Genomic DNA, 26557 nt, shown 5'->3' with positions numbered 1-26557 from the left:
GAGTACGTGTTCCTAAATCTCAGCCTTGCCTGCAGGGACAGTCCCCACCAACCAAAGCCATGCCCGGGGCATCCCGATGCAGACTAGGGGCCTTGGCAGGGATGGGCTCCGGGTGCTGACTGCACACCCCTCCCGTCTGTCTCCTTCTCTCTGCAGACATCACTGCCTTTCGCAAGCCCCGCAGGCCCCTGGAGACCTTCAAAAAGGTGGGGATCCCCATCATCGCAGTGCTGCTGAGCCTGTTGGCCATCGTGATTGCAGCCTTCCTCAGTGAGTTACAGCCCCCACACGACTTTCACCCCACTCCCCCCCATATGTGACAGTATCCTCCCTCACCCCCTCAGTAAGCCACAGCCCTTACCCATCCTCCCACGCCCACAGTCATAGGCAAATGATCTGCACAGAGCTTTGGGGCGGGGGGATGAATCCTCATGCCTCCTGTATCCACCCCTGCCTTGAAGGGAGCCTTCTAAGCAAAAGGGGAAGGTGAGCGCATCCCCCGGCTCTCCCAGATGGCTTTTCTTCCAGATGGTTGCTCTACACGTGGCACCCATTCCCAGCCCACACAAGCAGTTGCAGAGGTGCCCACCCCCAGCCGCCTCCTTCCCATCTTCTACAAACTGACAGCTGGTGGAGGGGCAGGGTGGGGAGGGCTGAACTGGGTGTCTGTGCAACCCTGCTGTCTGGCAGGTTAGAGAGCATGTCTGCCTATAAAGAGAGGAGGGACAAGAGAGACCAGGGAAGAGGGCCAGGCAGACGAGGAACCCTCTGCTCACCTCAGCTCAGTCTTCATTTCAGCCAGGGCATTAGCCCTGATGTGATCTGGGGCAGGCCACTCTGTGACAGTGATTCCCACAGTTACAGCAGGGACTGACCACAGCTTTCACAGCAGGGAATAGGAGATAAGATTAGGAAGCAGGGATGGGATCTCAGCTCTATCATTTGAACCCGTGTGTCCATGAAGAAGGCCATTGACCACCCCACCCCTACTATGGAATGCCTTTAAGCATCATGAGCAATAATGAGCTTCCTTATGTGAAGAACCTGGATTTAAAAACCAAAAGCGTGTAGCAGGCAGAGCCGGGACCCAAGGTATGTAGTGCCTGTACGACCCCGGCACGGCTGGTCTTTGGAGAGCCTATTCTTAGGGCTGGGAGGACATTTATACTAGCAGCAGATACCACCCATTGATGACATGCAGAGAGTCTCTGCTTTAACCCTTTATTCTACACTTGGACACTGAGGCTCAGAGTCCACAGAGGCTGGCACAGGACCCCAGTTTTCCAGCTGAGCACATCTTCATTGTAGTAACAATGGGTATTCACAGTTCAGGCACTGCCTCCATCCTTGAGGGCCTGGGGTGGTTGTAAATGTATAAAACCCCAAATCATTTCTTCTGGACGTTGGCTGGCCCTACCTGATGTGGTTGTGTTGGGCAGCTTTCTATTGTTGTAACAGAACACTTGAAACCAACCCCCAAAGGTTGCCCTTTGACCTCCAGTCAGAGCCACACAGCCACACACAATAAATAATTTATTTTTAAAACCGGCTGCCTGACTCCAGCCAACGTGACTTTTAGAAAAAGCAGCCTCTCTCTGCCCGCTTGACCCCAGCCCTCTTCTGCCCTTCCCTCGTGTGCCTTCCAGTCAAGGTGGCTCTGGATAAACACTACTTCATCTGTGGAAGTCCCCTGACCTTCATTCCGAGGGGGCAGGTGTGTGATGGCCACCTTGACTGTGCCTCGGGGGAGGATGAGGAACACTGTGTCACGAACTTCCCTGAGGAGCCTGGAGTGGCAGGTGAGTCCAGGGACTGAAGGGGAGGAGAGATGGGGGAAGGATGCTTGGTGGTGGCCTCTGCCCACTTCTTCGTCAGTGTCTACCCCTGCAGGAGAAGGTCCCCAGAAGCAAGATCGTGGCACATCTACCTTCAGGTCCCAGCACTGGACAGGACACACATTCAGAAAGGGTTAACCAATGGCCCTGAGGGGACAGGAAAGTATAGCCAATGCTATGCTGGCTGTACCTGCTTGGTTCCTCTTTGATATCTCAGTGACACTACAAACATGGTCACCGTGTCACTTAACCAGCTAGCCACCCTTCCATTCACTGTGTTTACTGAAACATGCTAGGGAACAGGGCAGGGGAGGCCACTGGAGGAACAAATGTTTCAAGTGTGAAAATCGGGATTGACTAGCTGGGACTGAGCCACTAACACTGAGCCCAGAAGACAGGTAATGAGACCCTTTGGGTGCAGGGCTGAGTGACTTCCTGTGTATTGACTGTTACTTAGTATAGTCAAATACCCACGGGCTCCTGCCACGCTAACACCAATGGAAGTTCTCACCTAACACCCTCTCTGACCTTCCATGCAGAAGCTACCAGGTCCCTGGCTGAGATGTTTCCCCAAACTGGGCAAGCTGTGTGGGCCATGGCAGAGCCATGACGTCACTGCTCATCAAAACTGATACCTCTACGAGCAAAAAGAGAGGCTGTCAATCCTTGTCTCTAGACAGCTGGTCAGGTTTCCCCCTAGCTGCCATCCAAATCAGGCTCTGGTCGACTGGAAGAACTTCACTTAATGTTGACAGGGTCATCAGTTCTGGGTTGGGAGCAATGGGGGGGGGAGCTGGTCTAGAGAGGCCCCACCCACCCGCTGACCCAGGCTCCTTCCCTCCCAGTCCGCCTCTCCAAGGACCGATCAACCCTGCAGGTGCTGGATGTGGCCACAGGGACCTGGGCCTCTGCCTGTTTTGACACCTTCACAGAAGCACTAGCTGAGACGGCCTGCAGACAGATGGGCTATGACAGGTATCCAACCAAGGCTGTAGGAGGCTATCACCTCACCCCAGCAGCCTCTGCTCTCCTTTGCCTGCCCTCTGTCCTTCCTTCCTTCCTCCTTCGCTCCCCCACTCCCTCCCTCGCTCCCTCCCTTTCTCTTTTCTCCTCTTCCCCTCTTCCTCCCTCTTCCCTAAAACTACAGGCATGGGATTCTTATAGAACTGTGTTGGAGTCCCAGCACTTTCACTTACAAGTTGCATGAAGGTTAATCCCCCCGGCCTCAGCTTCCCCTGACCTCAGCCAGAGGAAGTAATGCCCATCTCACTAGAGGAGGATGGAGTTCTTTTTTCCCCAGTTCTGGCTCCTTTGTCCTTTTGTACAAAGTCCCTGACCATAACACTAATTTACATATGCAAAGTCCTCTTGGTTAAAATTTAGCAGAAAGGAAGAGTGGGGGTGTGGCTCCGTGGTAGAGAGCTTGCCTGTCACATGCAAAGCCCTGGGTTCCATTCCCAGCACTGGAAAACAAAAATAGCAAGGACCCGCCTGATTCTGTTGGGGCTCCGGCAGCAGCAGCCCCAGCTCTCTCAGTGAACCACAGAAGCAGGTCCAAATCTGGAGTGGAGGTACATGCAGGGTAATTAGCATTACATATATTTATATTCATTTGATCTTGGCAGAAAGCTCAAAGCGCAGTTATTATTAAATGTGTGTTACAAGTAGGTTCTGAAAGAGTAAGTAGCTTGCTTAGGCAGAAGCTGGGAGGTAGAGAGCTAGAATCTGCCCACATCCCTGGTCCTGGACACCACAAGTTCTCTGGTGTCTGCTTGTAGATCGGGAATTCTCTCTCCTCAAAAGGCTTCATCAGTGAAGGAAGAAGTGAGAATTGATCCCTCCAGGAGCCAGGTGTTCCTCTGCAAAGAGGGATTCCATTCTCCCTGGCAAGCTGAACTTCCTCAGGACTCTAAGAGACGGAGCCCAGAGACAAGACAGAAACGATGACTACTAGACAGACACTACCAGTTAATCACAGAGTTCTCTCCAGAGATCCCTAAGGCAGTCTCAAGGTTTTGTCCAAGAGATGCTTTGGGCAGCCAGAATGAACTCATCAGGCCTCTGTCCCCGCTGGTTCCTGGTTATAGTTTCTGCTCTCTCGCCTCTGGGTGGAGCTCCCAACACCAACACCACCACCACCCGCCCCCGAAAAGGACACCCCTTCCCTTCCTTTGGAAGGACAGCTGGAGGCATTGCCCAGCACCTGCTGCCCCTCTGTGCCGCAGCCAGCCCCTCCTCCACTGCAGTCCAGCCAACTGCAGCGTCAGCTGGACTGCACCCTGCAGGCTGCAGAGTCTCCGTTATGAAACCTGGGGGTTTCCTGAGGTTCTTAAGGTGGTAGCCTCCCGAAATTTCTGCCTTTCTGGAGAGCACTGAGGCACTGAGCTCCCAGGCCTCTGGGGCTATATGATATCAAAGTTCATTAAATTACTCATCAGGCTGTATCGCTGTCCTGGGTATGTTCACCGCCAGCATCCTCTCTCCTTGGACTAAGCTCTCGGCTCAAGTCTCTCAATTTTTCCTTTGCCTGGATTGGAAGGGAGCCTCTCTTACCTAGGAACACAAACCCATAGGTAGTCCAGTGTAGGAAGAACCCCTGGTGCATGCATCATTTTATAGAGGAGAAAAATCAGGACTCAGAGAGACCCACAGGACAAAAGTGACCTGCCCAAGGTCGTACACCAAACTGGTGTCAGAGCCAGCACGCGAGAACTTAGGTCTTGAGGCTAGCAGGCTCTGGTCATCCCAGAATGTGCTGGAATTCCTACCTGAGGGTGGACCAGCCAGCCTGGCATGTGGATTGACCCCAGATCTCCGTGCAAAGCTTGTAACGGGAAGAGCGATTTGGAAGGGGTGTGTTTGGTGAAGAAAGGGCCAGAGAGCAGAGTGGTTAGGGAAGGCTTCCTGGAGGAGGAAGGTTTAAATCCAGGGTTTGAAAGAAAAGAAGGCAAACATGGATTAGCAGAGGGGAAGGGAGCGGGCAGTTTGAGTTTCAGAAAGCTCCACCCGGACTCCTATGAGAAAATGGATCCAGGCTTCTCCTGTCTTGAAAACACTATGGAAGACAAACCAGGCCCCCTGTCTGGAAAACCAGACATCCACCTTCCAGTTCCCTCCGCGCTAAGACCGGAGTTCATCTGGGTCCTTTTGCTTCTTTGCGCCCACTGATGTGAACATAAAGAGATGGGGCATCTGAGACAGGGACAGAGCTGGGTGTGAAGAAAGCGGACCTCTAGCCTTTCTGCAGCACCCTGGGTTCTGGACCAGGAGTCCCTGCCCCAGAAAGCAAAACCACAGCAGCCTGTCTTGGGCTGAGTTCTGCCTTGCCTTGGGAATGTTCCTGTGACCCGGCAACGCCAGCCCCGCCCACTAACCCAGCCCACCTGTGTCGCCCCGCCTCCCTCTCTCCGGGGGAATGGGGGGGGGCTCTCCCTACCACGGGGTTCCAGCCTCTGCCCCAGCTCACAGTGCTCTCCCTACACAGCCGACCCACTTTCAGAGCCGTGGAGATTGGCCCAGACCAGAATCTCACTGTAGCTCAAGTCACAGGAAACAGCCAGGAGCTTCAGGTGAAGAACGTCAGCGGGTAAGTGAGCGGATACCTTCTGACCTACAGAAGCCAACTACCACGGAAAGCCGCTCATGGCTGCAGCAAGAGGAACACGAGCCAGACAACAGGAAGAACTAGCTAAGCAGGCCATTAAACATCCAGGGTCATGGATTAAGAGGGTATTCTCTGTTGACTCTTTGTTGTTGTTGTTGTTGTTGTTGTTGTTTGGATACAATGTGTGTTGTCCCACTCAAAAGCAGAGGAATGAACCTTCTATCTGCCTGAACAGTCAAGACTGTTCCTTCCACTGTTCCTTAATGAGTTGCCTGGTAGGCAAGAGCCTGAGCATCACTTTGTCCTTCTCCACCACACCCTCAGGCCAGAGCAGCACCTTCTAATGCTCCACAGAAGGCTCCCAGGCCTTGCTTCACCACCTCGTGGGAGCACAGCTGATTCCAAACAAAACCTGCCCTGAGGCAGCAGAGGCTCCGTGAGCAGCTGTCTTCTTAGCATTCAGGACACAGGACAGATGCTTGCCACAGTCACAGTAGATCTTGCCAGAGTGACTATCTGTGATTCCACCAAAATCCTGTTCTGTTGGAAAGGGCTGCAGTGTGGCCGATTGTAGCAGGCTTCTTTCTTTTAGGCCAACCACCCGCTCCCAAATCATGACACGCAGACTTCCTATTAGTTACAGATGCTCAGCCTAGCTTAGGCTTGTCCGACTAGCTCTTATAACTTAACCTGTTTCTCTTCATCTATGTTTTGTCTCAGGGTTTTTTACCTTTCTTTCCTCCTTCCTTCCTTCCTTCCTTCCTTCCTTCCTCCCTCCCTCCCTTCCTTCCATCCTTCCTTTCTCTCTCTCTCTCTCTCTCTCTCTCTCTCTCTCTCTCTTCCTCTTCCTTTCTTCCTGTATATCTTACTTCCACTGATTCTCACTTCTGGCTGGTGGCTGCCTAGCTTCTGGCCCCAGGTGTCTCTCTCTTTCCTTCTCCTTTGTTCTCCTGTTCTCTCTCTCTCTCTCTCTCTCTCTCTCTCTCTCTCTCTCTCTCTCATACATACACATATCTGTACACACACTTCTCCTCCTATTTATTCTCCCTGCCCACCAGCCCCGCCTATCCCTCTCCTGATTAGCTATTGGTCGTTCACCTTTTTATTAGACCAATCAGGTGCCCTAGGCAGGCAAGGTGAAACAGCAACACAGCCTGACATAATCAAACAAATGCAGCATAAGCAAATGTAACACACTTTCACGTAGTTAAGTATTCCACCACAGCCAGTACTGCTCCCTTCCTGCCCCAGGTGCCTTTGCACTGGTCACGGCTTCATACATGATGGGTGCAGGCACAGCAATGGGGGTGTTGAATCAAACAGAACTCTACTGAGTATTAATGTAGTTCTCCACAGGTCCATGATGAAGGTTCTGGGGTTCCCCAGTACTGGGGGACCAGGTTGAATCAGCAGTGTCGCAAGGGCTGAGTTCCACCCTGTGTCTCTCTTTCAGGCCCTGCCTTTCCCTGGTTTCCCTGAGCTGCCTTGGTGAGTACACTCCATCTCCTAGGGTGTGGGGCCTAGGCCAGCTATGGGCAGGAGGAAAGGCCTTCGTCTTCATGGCTCTCCTGGTCTCTAAGCCCCACTGTTTGGGCTTAGCATTTCTTCAAGCAGTTGATGCTAAGAACGCCCTTCCACCATCTGCTCACGGCCCATGACTTGAGCATATTAGATCTTTATTACCATAATGAAATATTGGAGGAGGGATAACAGTGTAAAGGAGATTTTTACTTAGCTTACAGTTTTAGAACCTGGAGGTCTAAGACCAGAAAACCACCTTGGTTTGTCTTCAAGTGGGGCCCTGTCGCTGGCTGGTAGATCATCATGGAAGGTGGATGGAAGAAGGAACCAGACAGCAATTCAGGGTGGATTCTGTCTGGTCCTAAGTTCTCACAGGAGCTCAAGGAGCCCAGAAAACTGCTTACCCCCGTGAGAGGGCGGTTACTCTGACAACCTAAGGGCCACTAGGCCCTGCCTCTTAAAGAACCCACCACCTAATCACCACCACTTCAGGGCTAAGCTGCCACCTTTGGGGAGGCAAACTCAAACCATAGCCCAAGTGTTCCAGGGACTTCCAAGCAGGGCACTAGCTGGACAGAGCTTTATCTAAAGACGGTGGGAAGCAGTCCAGAAGAATCTAGACCCCCATCCTGCCAGCCCAAGAATCTCTGAGTGAGTGAGCAAGGGGGCAAGTTGAAAGCAGGGTTGGACCAGATAGCGTTTGGCAGGAACAGGGCTAGGTAAGAGAGAAGCAGTGAGAAGGCTTCCCCTTGGAAAGATCACCATGGAATGGAGTGTCCGCAAGACCAGAGAGGCACGGAACAGGGTAAAGACATGGCACTGGAGATTTGTTTTGTTTTTAGTTTTTAGATTTTTTTTTAATTATGGGGTGGTATGAGCATGTGCATGCAACACCTTTGGAGACCAGTAGAGGTCGCCAGATCCCCTGGAGCTGCAGTTACAAGCAGTTGTGAGCTGCCTGTTGTGGGTGCTGGGAGCCAAACTCAGGTCTACAGAAGAGAAGGAGGCACCCTTAGCCACTGAGCCATCTCTCCAGCCCTGGCATTGAAGATTTTAACTCAAGTTCAAAGGTCAGATGTGAGAGGTAGGTCAGAAGGAGACAGGATGGCCAATAGACAACCTCCCTTAACAGAGGGAAGAAACCCAGTTTCTAGAACTTTAATCTAAGTTCCTGATACCAAAGTAACTTGTGACTATTTGTTTACTCAGTGGCAAGCATCTAGGGACTGTTCTGTTTGGTCAGGGCTTTCAGAATTCATGACTCTGCACCCTTGTTTGTTTTGAAGATGATAAACTGCAAACACAATGGACACACCCATGTTCAAAAATCTAAATTCCCAAACACATGCAAGGTGGAGGGGGGGTTTCAGGGAAACCTGTGACGTCATGCTTGTTTTCTCCCGGTGAATGATTCAGAACTGGCGTGGGTGGGTGCTCCCCATCCAGCACCATTCCTGGGGGCCCTGCTCCAGGGCTTTTGGTGGGGAGGGGCTCCTCAGAAACCTGACTTCCCCCTCCTCCCCTTTTCTCCCCCCGGGTCCAGAATGTGGAAAGAGCCTGAAGACTCCTCGCGTGGTGGGCGGGGTGGAGGCCTCTGTGGATTCCTGGCCGTGGCAGGTCAGCATCCAGTACGACAGGCAGCATGTCTGTGGTGGGAGCATCCTGGATCCCAGCTGGATCCTCACAGCAGCTCACTGCTTCAGGTAAGACTCCTAGCTATGAGGAGGCCAGGAGGGATAGAGGACGTGGAGGGAGCCAGCCTCCTGGCTTGTTTCCTGACCATGGCCTCCAGTCTGAAAACCATTGCTGGGGTGCATCAATAAGATGAGACACTGGCCACGATGTCCTTGTTAGGTGCTAGGGATCTGCGCTGAGAGTGCTGATCTCCAAGGTTGGACTCTGTTGGGTGAAAAGCTTCAGGTACCCAGGGCCCTCACCCCACAGTGAGCCCATTCTGCTCCTGCTACAGAAGGTCTCCCCACACACCTGTGCTCCCAAGAACGTGACCCTGCCTTGCCAGTCTTCTTCCAGAAAATGGCTCCCAGGGTGGAGAGTCACTATCTATGGTCCAGAAACTGAACCAAGTATAGATTATCATTTGGTCCAGCAGAGAGGGAGCTGGCCAGGCCTTGGGGAAGGGTGACACTCAGGACCTCTTCACTCTCATTCATCCATTTCATTCAGCATCCAGTGAGTACCAAGAACCATCCCCCTTCAGATCCTGAGCATCACATAGACCCTGTTGTCACCTTCAAGGTACCTCGGTCCAGCCAAGGGTTTTTCACCTTTTTGAGACTGACAGGAGCTCTAAGCCCACTCCTGGGGAAAGTTCCCTGTGCACAGGCAGGGCCTGGCCTGGAGAAGAATGAACATTAGCCCATGGCTCAATGGACCACAATGCAAGTAGTATAGACAAGACCAAGGGTGGAGGGGAGACTGGCAGGACTCCAAGGCCCAGGAATGAGGCAGCCTCTTCCCAAGGCCTCCAGGGAGAAGTTTCCTTGGGCCCTTTTAATGAAGAAAAGAACCACATCTCCTTTTATAATCTGGCTTCAGGAAGATGGCTCCTTAGACTGCCCTTCTCCACTACCTCTGTGCCCATCCTATGATCTCCCAGAGCATCAACAGACCTGGAGACCTAGCCCCAGGCAAAGCCTCAGTGTGATTGGCTCCCACCTGATCTAGCCATCCCCATCCCTAGGAAGTATCTTGATGTGACCAACTGGAAGGTGAGGGTCGGCTCAAACAAACTGAGCCACTTCCCATCCTTGCCCGTGGCCAAGATCTTCGTCACCGAGCACAATGCCCTGCACCCCAAAGAGAAGGACATCGCCCTTGTCAAGCTGCAGTCGCCCCTCACATTCTCAGGTGAGAGGTGGTCCCTGGGAATAGAGCCCCTCGGATTATCCTTACTCCCACTCTGCTAAGCAGCCTTGGACACATCATGTTCCTTCTCAAGACCTCAGCTGGCCCGCGGGTGTCCAACTAATGTATCCTCTCGACGTCTCTGGTGCCTTGGGACCTGTCTTGGCTGTCAGCTAATGTTCACACCTTTCCCTGGCAGAGATTCTTCCAAGTCTGTTCGCTCCATTTCGAAGATCCCGGTCATCTGATTTTGGAGTTGTTAGGGCCTTTTTAAAAGAACTGCCTAGTCCGTGTCTTACCCCGATCAGTGCTCAAGGCCCTGACAAAGGTCACTGTGTGTCTGCTTCTGCTCCTCCAGGAACAAGGAACCTAGTATTTCCTGGGCTTTTCTTTGTGTGTGTTTGTGTGTGTGTGCATGTGCGTGCATCAGAAGATCGAAAGGGCAGAGGTGGGGCAGGGGACAGACAGCCCAAGTGGTGTCTGCGGCTCCAGACCGCAGGAGGGAGGTTGGGTAGGCAAGTTTGAGCATGCTTGGAACTGGAAAACGAGGATAGTTGTCTACACTGCAGAGATTGGTCTCTAGAGGTTCAGGATCTAGACCTGGGGTGATTTAGGGTAGAGAAAAACACTGGCTTGGCTTGTGAGAGTTGGGGCGATGGTGAGTGAGGTCGAGAGTGCAGGCTCTGTATTAACTAGTTTAGATATTAAGGGCCTCACTGACAAGTGGCTCGTTCTCTCTAAGAATTAGCTAATCTAGTCTCACCAGCAAGACCGCCAAGATGGAAAAGCACAAAATATAGAAAATGAAAAACCAACCCTAACATAGGGTCTCCCTCTCCCTCTCTGTTCCTGACAGACACTGTCAGGCCCATCTGCCTGCCCTTCTATGATGAAGAGCTCATCCCAGCCACACCACTCTGGGTCATTGGCTGGGGCTTTACAGAGCAAAATGGAGGTGAGTCTTGGACTCTGGACCTCAGAGACCGTGCCTGAGGGTATCTTATTACCCCCTCCCATCAGTCATAAGAAAGAGGAACATCCTTTAGAGAAGACCACCCTGGCTGGCCATGTATCAAAATTCCAGGCATCAAAGAATGTTGGTGGCCCTGAGAGTTAGTCTGGGCTGAGGGTAAAGGCAAGAAGAAGGAAATAATGTTTTCAACCTCCCAGGGGAGATGTCTGACGTACTGCTGCAGGCGTCAGTCCAGGTCATTGACAGCACACGGTGCAACGCAGAGGATGCCTACCAGGGGGAAGTCACCGAGGAGATGCTGTGTGCAGGTGTCCCACAAGGTGGCGTGGACACCTGCCAGGTGGGTTCTCCTGAGACCGCGGGGAGTTCTGTGAGTCGGGGTGGAAGTCCCGGAAAGATGTGAAAATCTACCAACTGCGTGCCCACACGAAGCCTTGCAGATTGTGGCGGTCTCTGTGTGGTAAAGCAAGGCAGGAACACAGTCTGATAAAGATAGAAGAATGGATGGGGGGATAGATGGATAGACGGAGCGAGGTGAGCAGGAGAATCTGAATGTATATCTCACATAAAAAGACGGCAAGACTACCTTCTCCACCTGCCCTCCCTTCCCATCATCTATGATCCCTTTGAGGACAATGACCAGGTCTATGTCCTCTGTGACCACCCCTACACAGCTACACCTGAAAAACCATCTCATGCTAGGTGAGCTTTGGTACATGTCCCCTCTCCTGTCTCCATGGCCACCAGGACTTCTAAGCAGTTCCTGCATACCTTCTTACCACCCCATACCGATGGAGAATCTTTGGAGCCATTGTTATTCAAATCTCTCAGCCTACTCCCATCTCCAGAAGCTAAAACACTCAGTTTTAGCTTCTGGCTAGCTTCAGAGCTAGCTGTCTCTGAGCCATCTCTTGGGGGCCCCCGTGAACAGCAGATTCAGAGACAGTGTCTGCCCTCCAGGAACTCATGGTGGCCACAGAGAGACTATGCAAGCAGGCAATCAGGCTGCAGAGTTACTGAGCCCAGAGAGAGGCAGTGAGTGTGTTTTTCACCACTTCATTTTGTCATCTGCTCATTTATTGGCTCTGCCAACCTATTTGATCATAAACTCCCTGGGGGGTAAGGATCTTTTTCCCAGTTAATTGAACCTCGGTTATCCGGATCAGACCCAAACATAACCAGGCACTCCGTTGGTGGTTCAATAGATGTAGGAACTGCCGGACTAAACAAAATTCTATTTGCTAGTGTGACTTATGACCCTCTCATAAGGCAGGCAGCTTGCCCTCAACTTAGTTGCCCACAGATGGGCCATTTTTTCCCCCTAAGAGTAAAGAGCACTGAATAATATGAGCAAGAAGGAGGGTAGAGAAGTCAGCATGCACAGAGCCATGGAGAATGCAGGGGAATGCATGGGCCAATTCAGGGACAGGAGGAAGAAGAAGACCACCCTTAGCCTGGCCTGTCCTTCCCAAGCTCCTGTTCTGGCTTTTCACAGGGTGACAGTGGCGGGCCTTTGATGTACCACTCTGACCAGTGGCAAGTAGTAGGCATCGTGAGCTGGGGCCATGGCTGTGGGAGCCCAAGTACCCCTGGAGTATACACCAAGGTCAATGCCTATCTCAACTGGGTCTACAATGTGCGGAAGGTGAGTGCTGTAACCCCACGGGGATTCTAATCTTCCCTCCATACGTCTACCCCGAGGGCATGCATCCTCCTTAGATTTGATTTAAATAGCTCTGACAACCTTTTACATCCCAAATACATTTCCCTCCCAGCAAGCTGACAGCCTGAAATCTCTCTATTAAAGCTGAGATTCCTTAGGTTAGCAATATCTGTGAAATACAAGTACCTTAGGGTGCAGAACCCCGAGCTTTATCATTCTCTACAACTAGAGCAATGCTGGACCCATTCCACGGAGAAGATGCTAAGAGTGTGGACCAGGTTCTAAAATTTCCTGGCCCTTGGAGGGGAAAGCGGGAGAGCAAAATGATCTTAGGAAAGGAAGATAATGTTGACCTTGTCACTGCTTGTCATTTTCGGGTCATCTGACTTTCTCTTTGCTGTTGTCTTTTTTTTTTTCATTCTAGTCTGAGATGTAACACTGCTGTCCGCCACATCTAAAAGCTCCTTCCCTTCAGACCTGCCCACTGCCTGACTCCTCATAAGTCAGACACAGGGCAAGAGCCTCCTTGACCACGACTGGTATTTCCTGCAGCGACCGAGGACCCAGACACACATTGCAGAGTGCCCAGAAGGAAGTAGGGTGCGCTAGCTCAGCCACCCATGTTTCTCCCACACCCCAGGGAGACATGTATTCCACTGAGGGAAGCCAGACCATCGATTCAGTTCTCAGATGTATTATTCAGCCAAGGAGGCTCTCCCTTCCACTGAAGGAGTGGAAGTCGGCTCTCGCCTGAGAGTCCAGATCGCTAAGGGCTGAGTCAAGGAGAAAGGGATATGAATGGCCTTTGTCTTCTTTGCCCATTCCTAAAACCACTGCGGTAGGAAACCGGTCAGTTCTAACGTGAGCTGTACAGATATAAGATGGGTTGACAATGTGAGAGGGATTGGTCCAAGTTACTGTGCTGCTGTGTTACTGTTACTTCTGACCACTGTGGTCGCCATCATTAAACAGCCATGAGAAATCTTTGGCATACTTCCTGGACAGCTTGATAAGAATCCAACTAAGACCATCACACCTCTAGTCTTTGGCCCAGTGTTGTGTGACTGTAACCCGGAAAATGTGAACAAATGTCCCTTTGACACAAATAGGGCACCAAGGACAAACCAAAGAAATGATTCCACAGGAGTCTAGATTGCTGATCCAATGAGTTTATTGGGGGTGGCTTGCGGGTACATGGGTGACTGGAAGGCAGTTGTATCCCAAAAAAAGCCCACTCCCAGCATAGATGTAATACATGAATGAGGCTTCATTGAAGTTCTCTGCACAGCATTCAGACAAATGCACGGACGCTCTGTCTGTCCTGTGTATCCACCTTTCCTGGCAATTGGTGATTGCTTGTATATACTTGGAAAGGGCCTCATAGGTGTTATGACTCTCTGAGCTTCTTGTACCTTGTAGGCTTCATAAACTACACCTTTCATTAGCTTTCTATATCTTATGAGCGCACCGCCCCCTCTTTCCAGGAACAAGTATTTCAATTTAGAGGAAATACAGACAACACTCTGCCCCTTTCTCCTGCTCTTTTGTTTGTTTGTCTGTCTGTCTTAACCTCCTCTTCAACGATGTCCCCAGAGCCTCAGAAGGGCTGATCTAGGTGGGTGGTGTCTTAGTTAAGGATTCCATTGCTGTGATATAACACCATGACCGAAAGCATTGGGAAGGAAAGGGTTATTTCCTCTTGTACCTCGCAGATCATAGTCCACCCCTGAGGGAAGCCATGGCAGGGACTCAGAGGCAGAAACTGAAGCAGAAGTAAGCATGCTGCTTACTGGATTGATCCTCACAGATCATTTATCTCACTCCGTTACACGGCTCAGAACAGGAGCGGCACCACCCTCAGTAGACTGGGTCTTTCCCGATCAAGTAGCAATTAAGACGACGGCGCCCTGCAGTCTTGCATATGGGCAATACCGATGGATGGAGGCGTTTTCTCAGTTGAGGCTCCTTCCCACTTGACTCTAGCTTGTGTCCAGCTGACAAAATCTAACCAGGACAGGTGGTGATTTTATGCCACCTCACTGGACCACAGCAACTGTCACATTCTTTTTTTCAAGACAGGGTTTCTCTGTGTAGCCCTAGCTATCCTGGAACTCACTCTGTAGCCCAGGCTGGCCTTGAACTCACAGAGATCCGCCTGCCTCTGCCTCCTGAGTGCTGGGATTAAAGACGTGTGCCACCACACCACCCAGCCTGTCACTTATTCTTAACAGTTTTACGTTTCCATAATAACCACCCCCCACAGCAAAAAAGAAATTCCCCTCCATAACTAAGGCTGACAGCAACAGTAATCTATGGATATAAGCATAAATGTTTAGAAGGCAATTTGATAGGCGTATCATACGCATTTAACAGCAGCAATAGCTTCCCCGGACCTTGGAGCCAGGAGCTTCTCTGGCCACAAGTTTTTGTCCTGACTTACAAAGTACTAAAAGTGAGTGCTCTCCTGTGCAAGCAGTGAACTACACCATAAAGGCTGCATCACTGTCGCACCCCGTCTTTCCTGGCATCTTGGTAGTGTAGCCTGCAGGGTCAATAATGGCAGGACTGTCGACAATCCCCCCTGGCAGTCAGGGAGTGAGTTTCCAGATCAGGCCATCCTCACTTCTCTCTGTCCTTCAGCCAAAGTGTTTGGTGTCTTCAACAATAAGAACTTGCCATCCAGTTCTGGAAAGCAACCAACCACAGTGGCAATGCCATTTACGACTTAAGGGGCCTCAGAGGCTTCCCCAGCCAGTGACTTATAGGGCAGTAACCCACCTCTTGCACTAAGACTCTCTTCAGTAACCTTACGGCTTTTGGGTGTGCCTCTTCCGCCCACAGTGTCTTCACTCCAGCTCTTTAATTGCTGCTTTTTTTTTATGGTTCTTCCAGATGCCTTTCCAAATCTGTAAGATATTCAAGGTTTCACATTATATAATGAAACTTTTTATAGAAGATAGACAGCCGCTCTGAAGGCCCACTACCATCTGTTCCAAACAAGTGCCAATTGGTCTTGAGAGTCAGCAGCCAAGGGCACAGTTAAAATAAAACGTTAGCAAGCCCCAAGGCCACATGAAAGATGTCACCGCTTACATCTGTTGTCATGTCAATGAGCTGCGTTGGGTACAACAGTATGGATGGAGGAACACTATCTCCTCCAACTCTCCATGATCATCTTAGTCGGCGTTCTATTGCTATGAGGAGACACTGTGACCACCGCAACTCCTACAAAAGAAAGCATTTAACTGGGGCTGGCTTACAGTTTCAGAAATTTAGTCCATTATCGTCATGACAGGGAGTACAGTGGTGTGCAGGCAGACAGGGTGCTGGAGAAGCAGCTAAAAATTTTACATCCGATCTGCAGGCAACAGGAAGAGAAAGAGAAAGACTAGGCCTGGTTTGGGCTTTTGAAATCCCAAAGCCCACCCCAGTGACACACTTCCTCCAACCATTCCAACAAGGCCACAACTCATAATCTTTCTCATGTTAATGCCACTCCCTGATGACTAAACATTCAAATATAAGAGCGTGGGGGGGGGGGCATTCTTATTCAAGCCACAATAATCCACCATAATTTTCAACGAGTCATTTCATCTCCTTATCCTGGGTCCGTTGTTGTGTCTGCGCCACACACACACCCCTCCGCTGTGGGGCTGTTATGCATCCATCTGTATCCAATGAGTTCCACAAGGCTGACTTACACTGCTTGGCCAGCCTAGAGTGTCCAAGCCATGTTCTTTCTGTCACCAGTGCTGGCTCCCCAGCTGAGCTATCTGTCCAGCCCTCTTTCACTACCCACCACACACACACCTTTAGTGAAGTACTGTTCAAGGTTTAAAACCCCTTCTGGGGCTCACTTGGATAGTGTTTAGCTTCCTGTCATCCCCACCCCCTAGCCCAGGCTCAACACAAATCCTGTCACATTTGCATTCAGGTGACCCAGGCAGGCCCCATGGTCTGCTTTCCTTATTTGTTCGTATGTTCCTGATGACTCTACCTTATCAACCCAACTTACACACTGGTCTAAATCGTTCAGATCTGTCAGAGCCTGCATTGTAAAGACCCACCACGGGGCTCAGCAGAGCCACCCGGCCCCACGCCAGTCCTAAGATCCCTGCTGCTTAGCTTCGTCTGGCCGCTTCTATCTGGCTCAGTGAGAGCTTGGTATGGCTCATCCATACCAAGGCCCCTCAGTAATGCCTACCTTTCCTTTGCTGTCATCCAGACCTTGATATTTGTAGGGATCTCGGCTAGCATTAACCCTGTGTCCCTAATGGCTCATAAGAACCAGTCCATCAGAGACTAATTCCAGATCATTCAGCCTCTGTCTAAAGGGCAATGGGTAGTTATGCTACTGTTTCTGCTTCCAAACACTCAGACTGATCTCATTCACCCCAGGCTCATGTCCCACAGGCTCATGAGCCAGCCGGCTGTGAAGGCGCTTTCATTTCCTGTTTACAAGTCCTTCCCAATCCAAACAACTCAGATGCGGCACATTCTCTGATCATCGTGGCTTCCCATTCTAGGCCATTATGAAGGTCCCCATCTGCACGTTGAAAAGTGAGCTTTCTCCTCCTCTGTCCTAATGATTGGACCTATAGGGTAGCTTCTATCATTTCTACCTCACTCTTGCCACTCCCTGTTCCCGGCTGTCTGATGCTTCTCATGAGTTTCAAGTTTGGGGATTCCAGGAAAAGCTATAGCATAGATCTAATTTAGATTACCTTTTCCTTGCCCCCACCAGCTGTAAGAAACAGCAGGGTGATGCCTCCACCTCACCCTCCACTTTTTCTGTCAAATACGAGGCTAATGAAGACAATAACATCATCACCTCTTTTGCTCTCAGTTCTTCTCATGCAGGCAAATTCTCCTGAGCAGACAGCCCACCCTCAGCTGCATGTCTGATGACCCACAGCAAAGTCACAAAACTGTTGCCACAATGGATTCAGAATCCCAGCTCAAAATGACTGCTCTAGGAGATTGCTGTATCCATCACTTATTGAACTCAGATAAGGCATCAACAATAAACAAAAGAAAGAGCTTACCCATAGCAGTAAGGGCAACTTATGGGCAGGCATACCACTAAAGAAAATGTCTCCCCTTCAACAATCAGCAACAGTTCATCTATCCTTAGAGAGGGATTCGGCCTCGTGTATCTGCTGTACTCTCTCAAACTACTCATGCCCTACCGCCTCTTTATGATGGAATATTAGTGGGCCCAAGCCTATAAGGACATCATCACAGCTCTTTTCATTTCAAGACAGCCATGGTCATGCCATGCCCAGAGGACAGCGTCTTATAATACCACCCTACATTACATAGAGGGAGACGGCCACCCTGGACCACCCCATCCCAGCCCCAGGATGCTCCACCTTAGGATAGCTTATTGCCCACAGCAGGGGACACACAACTGCCACTACATCAAAAAGGCATACCATCCCATACCACGTGCAAAGGAAGCCTGAGATGCTCCACCCTCAGGTGCATCAGTCTTGGCAGAAAGGCTTGTAAATAGCAGAATCCATGCGACTGCTCCTACCCAACCCATTTGTGTTCTGTCTATTCTTCATTGGGTACATTTCTCAGGGGACAAGTGAACAAATATCTATTCATAATATACTATATATTGTATAATATTATACAAGTATATTAATTTATAACTGTTAGAATTCTGCCCTGACTCCAGCTGCATGACCGCACATGCGCAGTTTAGGAGTTAAGCAAAGGGTCTTGTGTCTTATGTCATCAGTGTGTGCTGGCAACTACGTCTGCATGGCGTGGTCACGCAATCAGTGCATGCGTGGTATAGCTATGTAAGTCCATCTGTGCGTGTTCACCGGGAACCCTTAAAAAGCCAGACGCAGACCCCACCCTCTCTCTCTCTCTCTCTGCTCTGCTCCCTCTCCCCCGCTACCATCTTTCTCTCTGCCCTCCACAAGTGCTCCTTTCCCAGGCCTGGTTCTTCTCCCCCACCCCTCTTTCTCCTAATAAAGCTCTAAAACTAATGCTGGGTTCTGTCGTGACCGTGACCTTTCCACGTGGTAACCAGTGCCATTTATCATTTATTTCAATAACTATATATAATTTATATATAAAACAATATCTTATATTGTATATATGATGTATACATATAACACACACATATAGATAGATAGATGATAGATAGATAGATAGAGAGAGAGAGAGAGAGAGAGAGAGAGAGAGAGAGAGAGAGACCCAAAAACAGATGAAAGAAATGATTCCACCAAGTCTAGCTTGGTAAACTCTAAGAATTTAGTAGGGTCACATGGTGGCTTAAAGGCAGTGGACCACCAAAACATCCATGCAGCATGGGTGGCCACTGACTAAAGCTGAAACACTAAATTCCCTGTACAGCTGCAGGCAGCTGCACTGAAACCCCCCCCCCAATTGCTCACCCCCTGTATAACCACAGCAAGGGGACTCAGGAGTCCCACAACTTTCTAAGCTGTGCTGTGAGCGTCCTGAGGGTGACACATTTCTCCAGATTCTGGGTTCTTTTCAGCCCCATCCTCTCTCCAGAAGAGGATGTTTCAATCTGAAGGAAATAGCTATACCATACCTTGGGGTGAGTAGATCTTAAGAAGGCAATTACTTCTCAGTGTGGGCAGAAGCAAACAGAGACATGGAAACCCGATCTGCTGGCTGCTGGCTGGGGAAGTCAGAGTGGGTTAAGTGTGGTTCCCACACACGCTTCTCCCATTGTCCTCCCTTCCTTCCTCTCTGCCTGCTGTCAGCCACGGGATGAAGACAGCACAGCTGAACCAAGGACATTGTGCTAAGTGAAATAAGCCTGCTATAAGATGCATCTTGTTTGATTCCACTTACATGCGATACATGATCAAAAGAATGGACTTGGAAGGGGGAAGCAGTGAAGAGTTATCTACTGAGCACAGAGTTTTAGTTTGTTGGTGGTGGTGGGTTTTGTGTGTGTGTGCACATGTGCGTGTGCGCATGTGCGTGTGCGCATGCACAGACATGTGTGTTTGGTTTTTTGTTTTTTTGGTTTTTTTTGTTGTTGTTGTTGTTGTTTAGACAGGATTTCTCTGTGTAGCCCTGGCTCGTCCCAGGCTGGCCTCCAACTCACAAAGATCCTCCTGCCTCTGCCTCCCGAGTGCTGGGATTAAAGGCATGCGTCTCCACACCTGGCTCAGAGTTTTAGTTTCACAAGATCAACAGTTCCCTGGGTGACTGGCGGGGATGCTGACAACCACTGCATAGCATGTTTTAAAATGGCTACAACAGTCATTTGGTGTGTGCAGTTTACACTTTATAAAAACCAGGCCTGACGGCACAGGCCTGTAGTCCTAGTTACTTAGGACACTGAGGCAAGAGGACAACAGGTTCAGGGCTAGCTTGGGCTACAGAGTGAGCTTGTCTGAGAGACTATCCTGAGACGCATAGAGAGACCTTGTCTGAAAGCAAAGGTTGAAGAAAGGAGAGCTAGAGTTACAGTTACATGATGGAGCATTTGCCTAGCATGCATGAGCCCCAGGTTCAATCCCTGCTACTAGCAAAGTCTTCAGTGATTGTGGTGGTAGCCCAAGAGTGTGGCAGCTGATAGCATGAGCTCTATAGTCAGAATGCTCGTGTACCGGTCTAACCTCAGGTAAGGCTCTTAACTTATTATGCCTTGTAGTTGTTTATTTTACTCATTACTCTTTTGGGGGCCCACCACCCAGCTCCCAACTTTCCTTCTTATTTCGTGTCTGGCTGTGTGGCCATGTGGCTGGCCCCTGGAGTCCTCCTCTCCTCCTTTTCTCATTCCTTCTTCTCCCTCTCCCTGGATTGCTCTTCCTATTTATTCTTTCTGCCTACCAGCCCCGCCTATCCCTTCTCCTGCCTCACTATTAGTCATTCAGCTTTTTATTAGACCAATCAGGTGTTTTAGACAGGCAAAGTAACACAGCTTCACAGAGTTAAACAAACGCAACATAAAGGAATACAACACATCTTTACATGATTAAACAAATGTTCCACAGCATAAACAAATGTAACACATCTTAAAATAATATTCTACAACAGTGCCTTAATGTTTTCCTTTTTTATATCCACAGCATGAAGATAAGAATACTAAGTAAATGATGTCTTGTCGGGTTGTGTGAGTGTTCAATGAATCAATACACTTAGAGTAGTGTCTATCACATAGAAGTATACTTTCTAAGTATTATTGTCTTAGGGTTTCTATTGCTGTGAAGAGATACCATGGCCACAGCAACTTGAATAAAGGAAAACATTTAATTAGAGCTGCCTTACAGGTTTAGAGGTTTAGTCCATGGCATCATGCTGGGAAGCTTGGTGGCGCACAGGCAGACATGATGCTGGAGAAGGAGCCGAGAGTTCTACATCTGGATCCACAGGCAGCAGTAGGAAGAGAGAGTGACACTGGGCCTGACTTGAGCATCTGAAACCTCAAAGCCCAACCCCAGTGACACATTCCCTCCAACAAGGTCACGCACCCTAATCCTTTCAAATAGTGCCACTCTCGTTTGCCTATGAGGGCTATTTTCTTTTGGGTTTTTTTTTTTTCTGAGATAGGGTTTCTCTGTGTAGCTTTGCGCCTTTCCTGGGACTCACTTGGTAGCCCAGGCTGGCCTCGAACTCACAGAGATCCGCCTGGCTCTGCCTCCCGAGTGCTGGGATTAAAGGCGTGCGCCACCACCGCCCGGCTAAGGGCCATTTTCATTCAAAAAGGTTTTCATAGAATATATTTGATCATGTTTTCCCTTCCCCAAGCTCCTCCCAAATCCTCCCCACCTCTTTACCCACCCAACTTTATGCTCGCGCTCTCTCTCTCTCTCTCTCTCTCTCTCTCTCTCTCTCTCTCTCTCTCTCTCAAACCCACAAAAACAAAAATCAAAATAAGCAAAAAACAAAAAAAAAGTTAAAATGCCAAAATAAAACACGCCCCCCCCCAAAAAAAATGGAGTTTGTTTTGTATTGGCCAACTATTCCTGGGGCCTGCCCTAGATTGTGGTTGATATACCCAATGGCACTCCATTTTCCCCTTTGCCAGTGGATAGCAATTGCAGATAGTTTCTTGGTTAGGGGTGGGACCTTGTGTGCACATCCTTCTTTCTGAGCTGGGACCCCATCTGGCTTGAACATATGCAGGTCGTGTGTGTGCTTCCACAGTCTCTGTGAATGCATATAAGCATCGGTCCTGTTGTGTGTGGAGGACACTGTCCTTGGAGTCATCCATGGTCTCCGACTCTTACAATCTTTCTGCCTCTTCTTCTGCATAGATCCCTGGGCTTTGGGGCATCCCATTTAGGACTGAGCACTGTAAAGTCTCTCTTTCTCTGCTCATTGTTCACACATGGGTCTCATGTTAATTCCCATCTACATCAGGAAGAAGAATCGATGATGAGGCTTGATCAAGGCACTGATCTGAGTCCACCGTGGCCACAGTGATATGAGTCCCAACCTAGTATGGCCACTGAGGCCACAGTGGTATAAAGTTTTTCTGTGGGTCATCATTGACACAAAGGAATGGAGATGGGCTAGAAGGAAAGGTTGTAAGGGATGGCGGGAAAGAACTAGGAGGATCCTGGGTCTGCACCAAGAGGCAGAATCCCCAGGGAATGGAGGCAAGGTCATGGATCAATTTCCAAAAGCCCACTGAACTGTAGAATAACAATAGTATGTGAGTCAGAGGGATAGCTGGAGTTAAAATAATCTATCATTCTTAAGTTATTCAAATAGTCAATATTCAAATATTAAATATTGACTCAAGTTATGGTCCATAAAATGTGTGCACTCTAAGTGGCCAAAGGTTAACTATCAAAAGAGTGGAAAAAAGTCTTTTACTTCCAAAACAATAAAAGAAGAAACAGGCCGGGCGGTGGTGGCGCACGCCTTTAATCCCAGCACTCGGGAGGCAGAGGCAGGCGGATCTTTGTGAGTTCGAGGCCAGCCTGGGCTACCAAGTGAGTTCCAGGAAAGGTGCAAAGCTACACAGAGAAACCCTGTCTCGAAAAAACCAAAAAAAAAAAAAAAAGAAGAAGAAACAGTTTGAAAAAAACAAAAAAATCAAGCAATCTCAAAATAAGGAGGAGGAAGGAACACTAAGGACAGAGAATGGATTCATTGTTTACTGAGAATGGTGGTTGGAAAGTTACCAATAATCATAATAAATGTTAACCTCACCCATTGATAATGGGATAACCAACCTTGAGGGAAGTTGCTATAAATTTAATCTTGAACGTCCTTGCGTCGCAGACTTGGTCCCGGTCTGTTGCGAGGACATGGGGCCTTTAGAAGGTGGAGCCTAGTAGAAGGAAATTAGACCACAGAGGGCAGGTCCGTGGAGGGCATATGGAACCCTCACCCTTGAGGGTGGAGTTCTCAAGGCATCTCAGTTAGTTCCCACAAGGAGTTTGTATAAAAGGAATAAGTTCAGCCTCTGAATCTCTGTGGCTTCCTGTCTTGCCACGTGACCTCTCCCTTTGTGCAGAGCTGACCCCCTTCCTAATTCTTGCTATGTTGTAAGGAAGCCAGTGGTCCCTGAATAAGGCACTGGCATCATGTTGGACTGTCCAGGCTAAAATGAACCTCTTTATTTTATAAAATATCCAATGACTGAAATGAACCTCTTTATTTTATAAAATATCCAACCTTGGGTATTTTGCTATTTTAACACAAAACAGGACCTATATGGTGTGATAAGAGAACTGACTCTCATAAATTGTCCTCTGACTTCCACACATAAGTTCAATTGGATGGACGGACACACACACACACACACACACACACACACACACACACACACAAAAAAAAAAAATATAATTTTAATTTCTTAATAAAAATAAGGAGAAAATAAATGAGCTGGGTAGAATACACCAACTGTATTGGTCAGTTTTCTATCACTATATTATAATACCTGAGGTAATTAACTTATAAAGAAAAAAGAAGTTTTTGGCCCACAATTTTGGAAGTCCATTATCAGTTTTTCGCTTTGGGCCTATGGTAAGGCAGCATATCACACAGAAACACATAGCAGAAGAGGAAGAGGAGGGTGCAGAGGTACCTTAATCCCATTTGAGGGCATCCCCATAATGACCCAAAGACCTCAAACTGGCATCATCTGTTTGCACTTCTGTAGAAGGTCATTCTCGTAGAGAAAGAACATAGGTATCCAGGGGAGGCTGAAAAAGAATGAGTCATCAGGATAGCATCAGAAAAGGAAAATATCAGAGGCAATGGGGCCAGAGCTAGGCTAGTAAGTTAGACTGGAAAGTTCTGAGCCAAAGGGTGATGTCACTGGATTCCTCATAGTTTTTCCTAAAGTAATAATCCACTTACAATGATAGTCACCATTTCGGTGCACACTTCTGCCAGTGTTGACAAACACGTATGGGCAAGCAGCCACCACAGTGGCTCCACCCTCCCCGAAAAGTCTCCACGCCAGTCCTTCCCTATCCGTAGCCCATGGCACTCACTGTTCTGTTATCCATCTGTCTCTGTAGTTTGCTTTTCTAGAACATTATAGAAACGGAACTATGTAATAGGTGACGGTTAAACTTCATTGTCAGCTTGATGGAATTTAGGATCACCATGGAAACAAGTCTTGGGAATGTCTCTGCCTGGTTATCAAGATTAGGTTCCTGGAGGAGGGAAGAGCCACCCTGAACGTGGGCAGCATCGTTCCCTGACATGGGAGTCTAGGACTGAATGAAAGGAAAAAGCAGGCTGAAGGGAAACATCCATCACACTCAGCTTTCTGACTGCGGGTGCAGTGTGACCAGCTGTCCCTTGCTCCTGCTTCCTTGCCTTCCCTGACGCAGGGGACTGTATCCCTTAGAACTGTGAGCCAAGCTACCCTTCCTTCCTTCCTTCCTTCCTTCCTTCCTTCCTTCCTTCCTTCCTTCCTTCCTTCCTTCCTTCTTTCCTTCCTTCCTTCCTTCAGATGCTTTTGTCAGGAATTCTGTCCCAGTGAGAAAGTGAATGATACAGCACCATTTTTTTAAGACTTTAGTTTTTAGAGAAGTTTTAGATTTACAGAAAAACTGAGCAGAGTGTAAAATAATTTCCCATATACCCTCTCCATACACACACAGCCTCCTTAGATAGCCACGTCCCTCACCCAAGTGAGACAGTGGTCACTCACAACTGATGAAGTAGAGACCTTCTTGGAATCCAAACTCCTTCTCTTAGCTTACTGTTGTTTGAGATCAGCCCTTGCCAGCCCCTGGCACTGTTTCTCCCTGAGGGATGTTCATTGCGGGCATCTGTGACAGTACGCTTACCCAGTGCTGACTTGTCCCCCAGAGGTCCATGTTCTGGAAACTTCGTCCCTAGTGTTGGAGTGTTGGAGTGTGATAGAACTTCAGTTGGGCCTCACGGGAGGTAATTAGGCCATGGAGGCTCCATCCTCAGGAATGGATTAATAATACTGCTTGGGAGCGCCTCAAGAGTGGGTTGTTCTAAACCAGACTAGCTTCTCCCCCAACCTCTCCTCACACACTGCTTGTCTCTTCAACACATATTTTGACCATTGTAATGCCATCTACCAGAAAGCCTGGCCAGAATCCAGCACATCCCTGTGTCATACTCTCTGACCTCCAGAACTGTGAGCTAAATAAGACTCTTTTCTTTATATATTAGTCAGCGTCTGGTGTTTTGTTATAGGAACACAAGACAACATGTTACATATACTTACCAGTCCAAAGACATTTATTTCTTGCTTTGGATGATAACAAAATAAAATGTCTAAAAACACCTCTGAGTGAGTTTTTATAAGAATGTATATTTTCATGAGTTTCTTCCAACAAGAATAGAGCGATGGGAAAGGAAGGGATCTGCTTCCCCACCTCCCTGAAGCAACTGAAACACTAGGGAAATACCTCAACATCTTTAACACACAGATGGAACAACCCAAGTCAGTGAGGCCTGAGAGAGGAGAACAGAGGAAGGGAGTTTTATCATCGCCATGTGCAGGGGGTGTTCTGAGGCCGAGTCCCACAACCTCCAGGAAATAAGGAGAACTTCTGTCATAGTCACTTTTCAATTGCTATGACAAAGCACCAAGACCAAGGCAACTTATAGAAGAAATCGTTTATTAGGGTTTATAGTTTCAGAGGGTGAGTCCATGACCATCATGGCGGGGAGCATGGCATCAGCCAGGCATGCACCAGAGCAGTAGCTGAGAGCTTTTATCTTGATCCAAAAGTTAGAGTTAGAAAGAGCTGACTGGGCCTGGTGTGGGCCTTTGAAGTTTCAAAGCCCATCCCCATGAACACACTTCTCCAACAAGGCACCTCCTAACCCTTTCCTAATAGGTCCACCAACTGGGGACCAAGGATTCAAACCGATGAACCTATGGGGCCATTCTCATTTAAACCACCACAGAGATAGAGCTGGAGGTCAGCAAAGCCAAAGCAGATGAAGTTCAGCAGACAGAGAGACAGAGATGAGAGTATCACAGGAAGAGAGCTCCATAGATCCCTAAGGAATCGCTGAAGTACTTGGCTACCTGTAAAGGATGCCTGAAGCTGAGGAAACCAACCTGAGAAGCCAGCTCAGCCCTCTGTGCCTCGGCTCCCTCACCTCCCTCACCAGCAAGGTGGGGGTAGTTGTGTCTACATCGTGAGAACCCCATGAGGGTTATATGAGGCAACATGTATGAAACAACTTCAAATTAGAGGGTATTAGAGGAAAAAAATCCCCGGAGCTGGCATGAGACCAGAAATTGTTCACATTGTTCACAACTAGAATGAATGGCAATATGTGGGCATTCATAGGAGACGAGGAAGAACATGAAAAGCTGTTACCTGGGCTGTGACTGTAAGACTGGCAATGCCAAGGGAAGCTGAATCCATAATATGTTTTTGGCATAGAGCTGAGGGCTCCTGCGAAAGGGGTGGGGGAGGGGGCAGTTAAGGAGTTAATGAGAGAAAAATAAGTGTCATGGTGGAGTCGGACATTTTGTCCTAGAGGACTGGGTGAGTGGGGAACGGTGGGGATGAACACCTCAGAATGAGGTGATACCATGAGCTTGGTTTTGGACTGTTGTCGTAACCACATCAGTCACCATGTCGCTTCCTAACATGAGCTCTGCCTCACACAGTTGACCGCCC

General features: G+C 49.0%; 1 protein-coding gene and 1 long non-coding RNA gene across 2 annotated transcripts in view; one reads left to right on the top strand and one right to left on the bottom strand.

The window, feature by feature from the left end:
* Positions 1-13699, top strand: part of Tmprss4 (transmembrane serine protease 4) — a 33023-nt gene extending 19324 nt beyond the window's left edge. Inside the window, exons 3-13 of the mRNA XM_042280810.2 lie at positions 157-270; positions 1647-1799; positions 2681-2810; positions 5320-5421; positions 6893-6927; positions 8504-8663; positions 9662-9828; positions 10682-10780; positions 10996-11138; positions 12294-12443; positions 12886-13699. Of these exons, the coding sequence (XP_042136744.2) occupies positions 157-270; positions 1647-1799; positions 2681-2810; positions 5320-5421; positions 6893-6927; positions 8504-8663; positions 9662-9828; positions 10682-10780; positions 10996-11138; positions 12294-12443; positions 12886-12897 (1265 nt within the window). The 3' untranslated portion in view covers positions 12898-13699. The remainder of the gene's footprint in view (positions 1-156; positions 271-1646; positions 1800-2680; positions 2811-5319; positions 5422-6892; positions 6928-8503; positions 8664-9661; positions 9829-10681; positions 10781-10995; positions 11139-12293; positions 12444-12885) is intronic.
* LOC121830821 (uncharacterized) lies at positions 13615-23943 on the bottom strand. Its single transcript, XR_006074062.2, has 5 exons — positions 23784-23943; positions 23509-23626; positions 15555-15686; positions 15240-15367; positions 13615-15146 (listed from the first exon to the last, which is right to left on the bottom strand). It is a non-coding gene; the product is annotated as an uncharacterized LOC121830821 (long non-coding RNA).
* Between the last annotated feature and the right edge of the window lie 2614 nt (positions 23944-26557).

Source organism: Peromyscus maniculatus, chromosome 7 (genome assembly GCF_049852395.1).
Source record: "Peromyscus maniculatus bairdii isolate BWxNUB_F1_BW_parent chromosome 7, HU_Pman_BW_mat_3.1, whole genome shotgun sequence".
NCBI classification, from domain to species: domain Eukaryota; kingdom Metazoa; phylum Chordata; class Mammalia; order Rodentia; family Cricetidae; genus Peromyscus; species Peromyscus maniculatus.
Note: the sequence above shows the minus strand (reverse complement) of the source record. Positions and strands in the feature narration are given on the sequence as shown.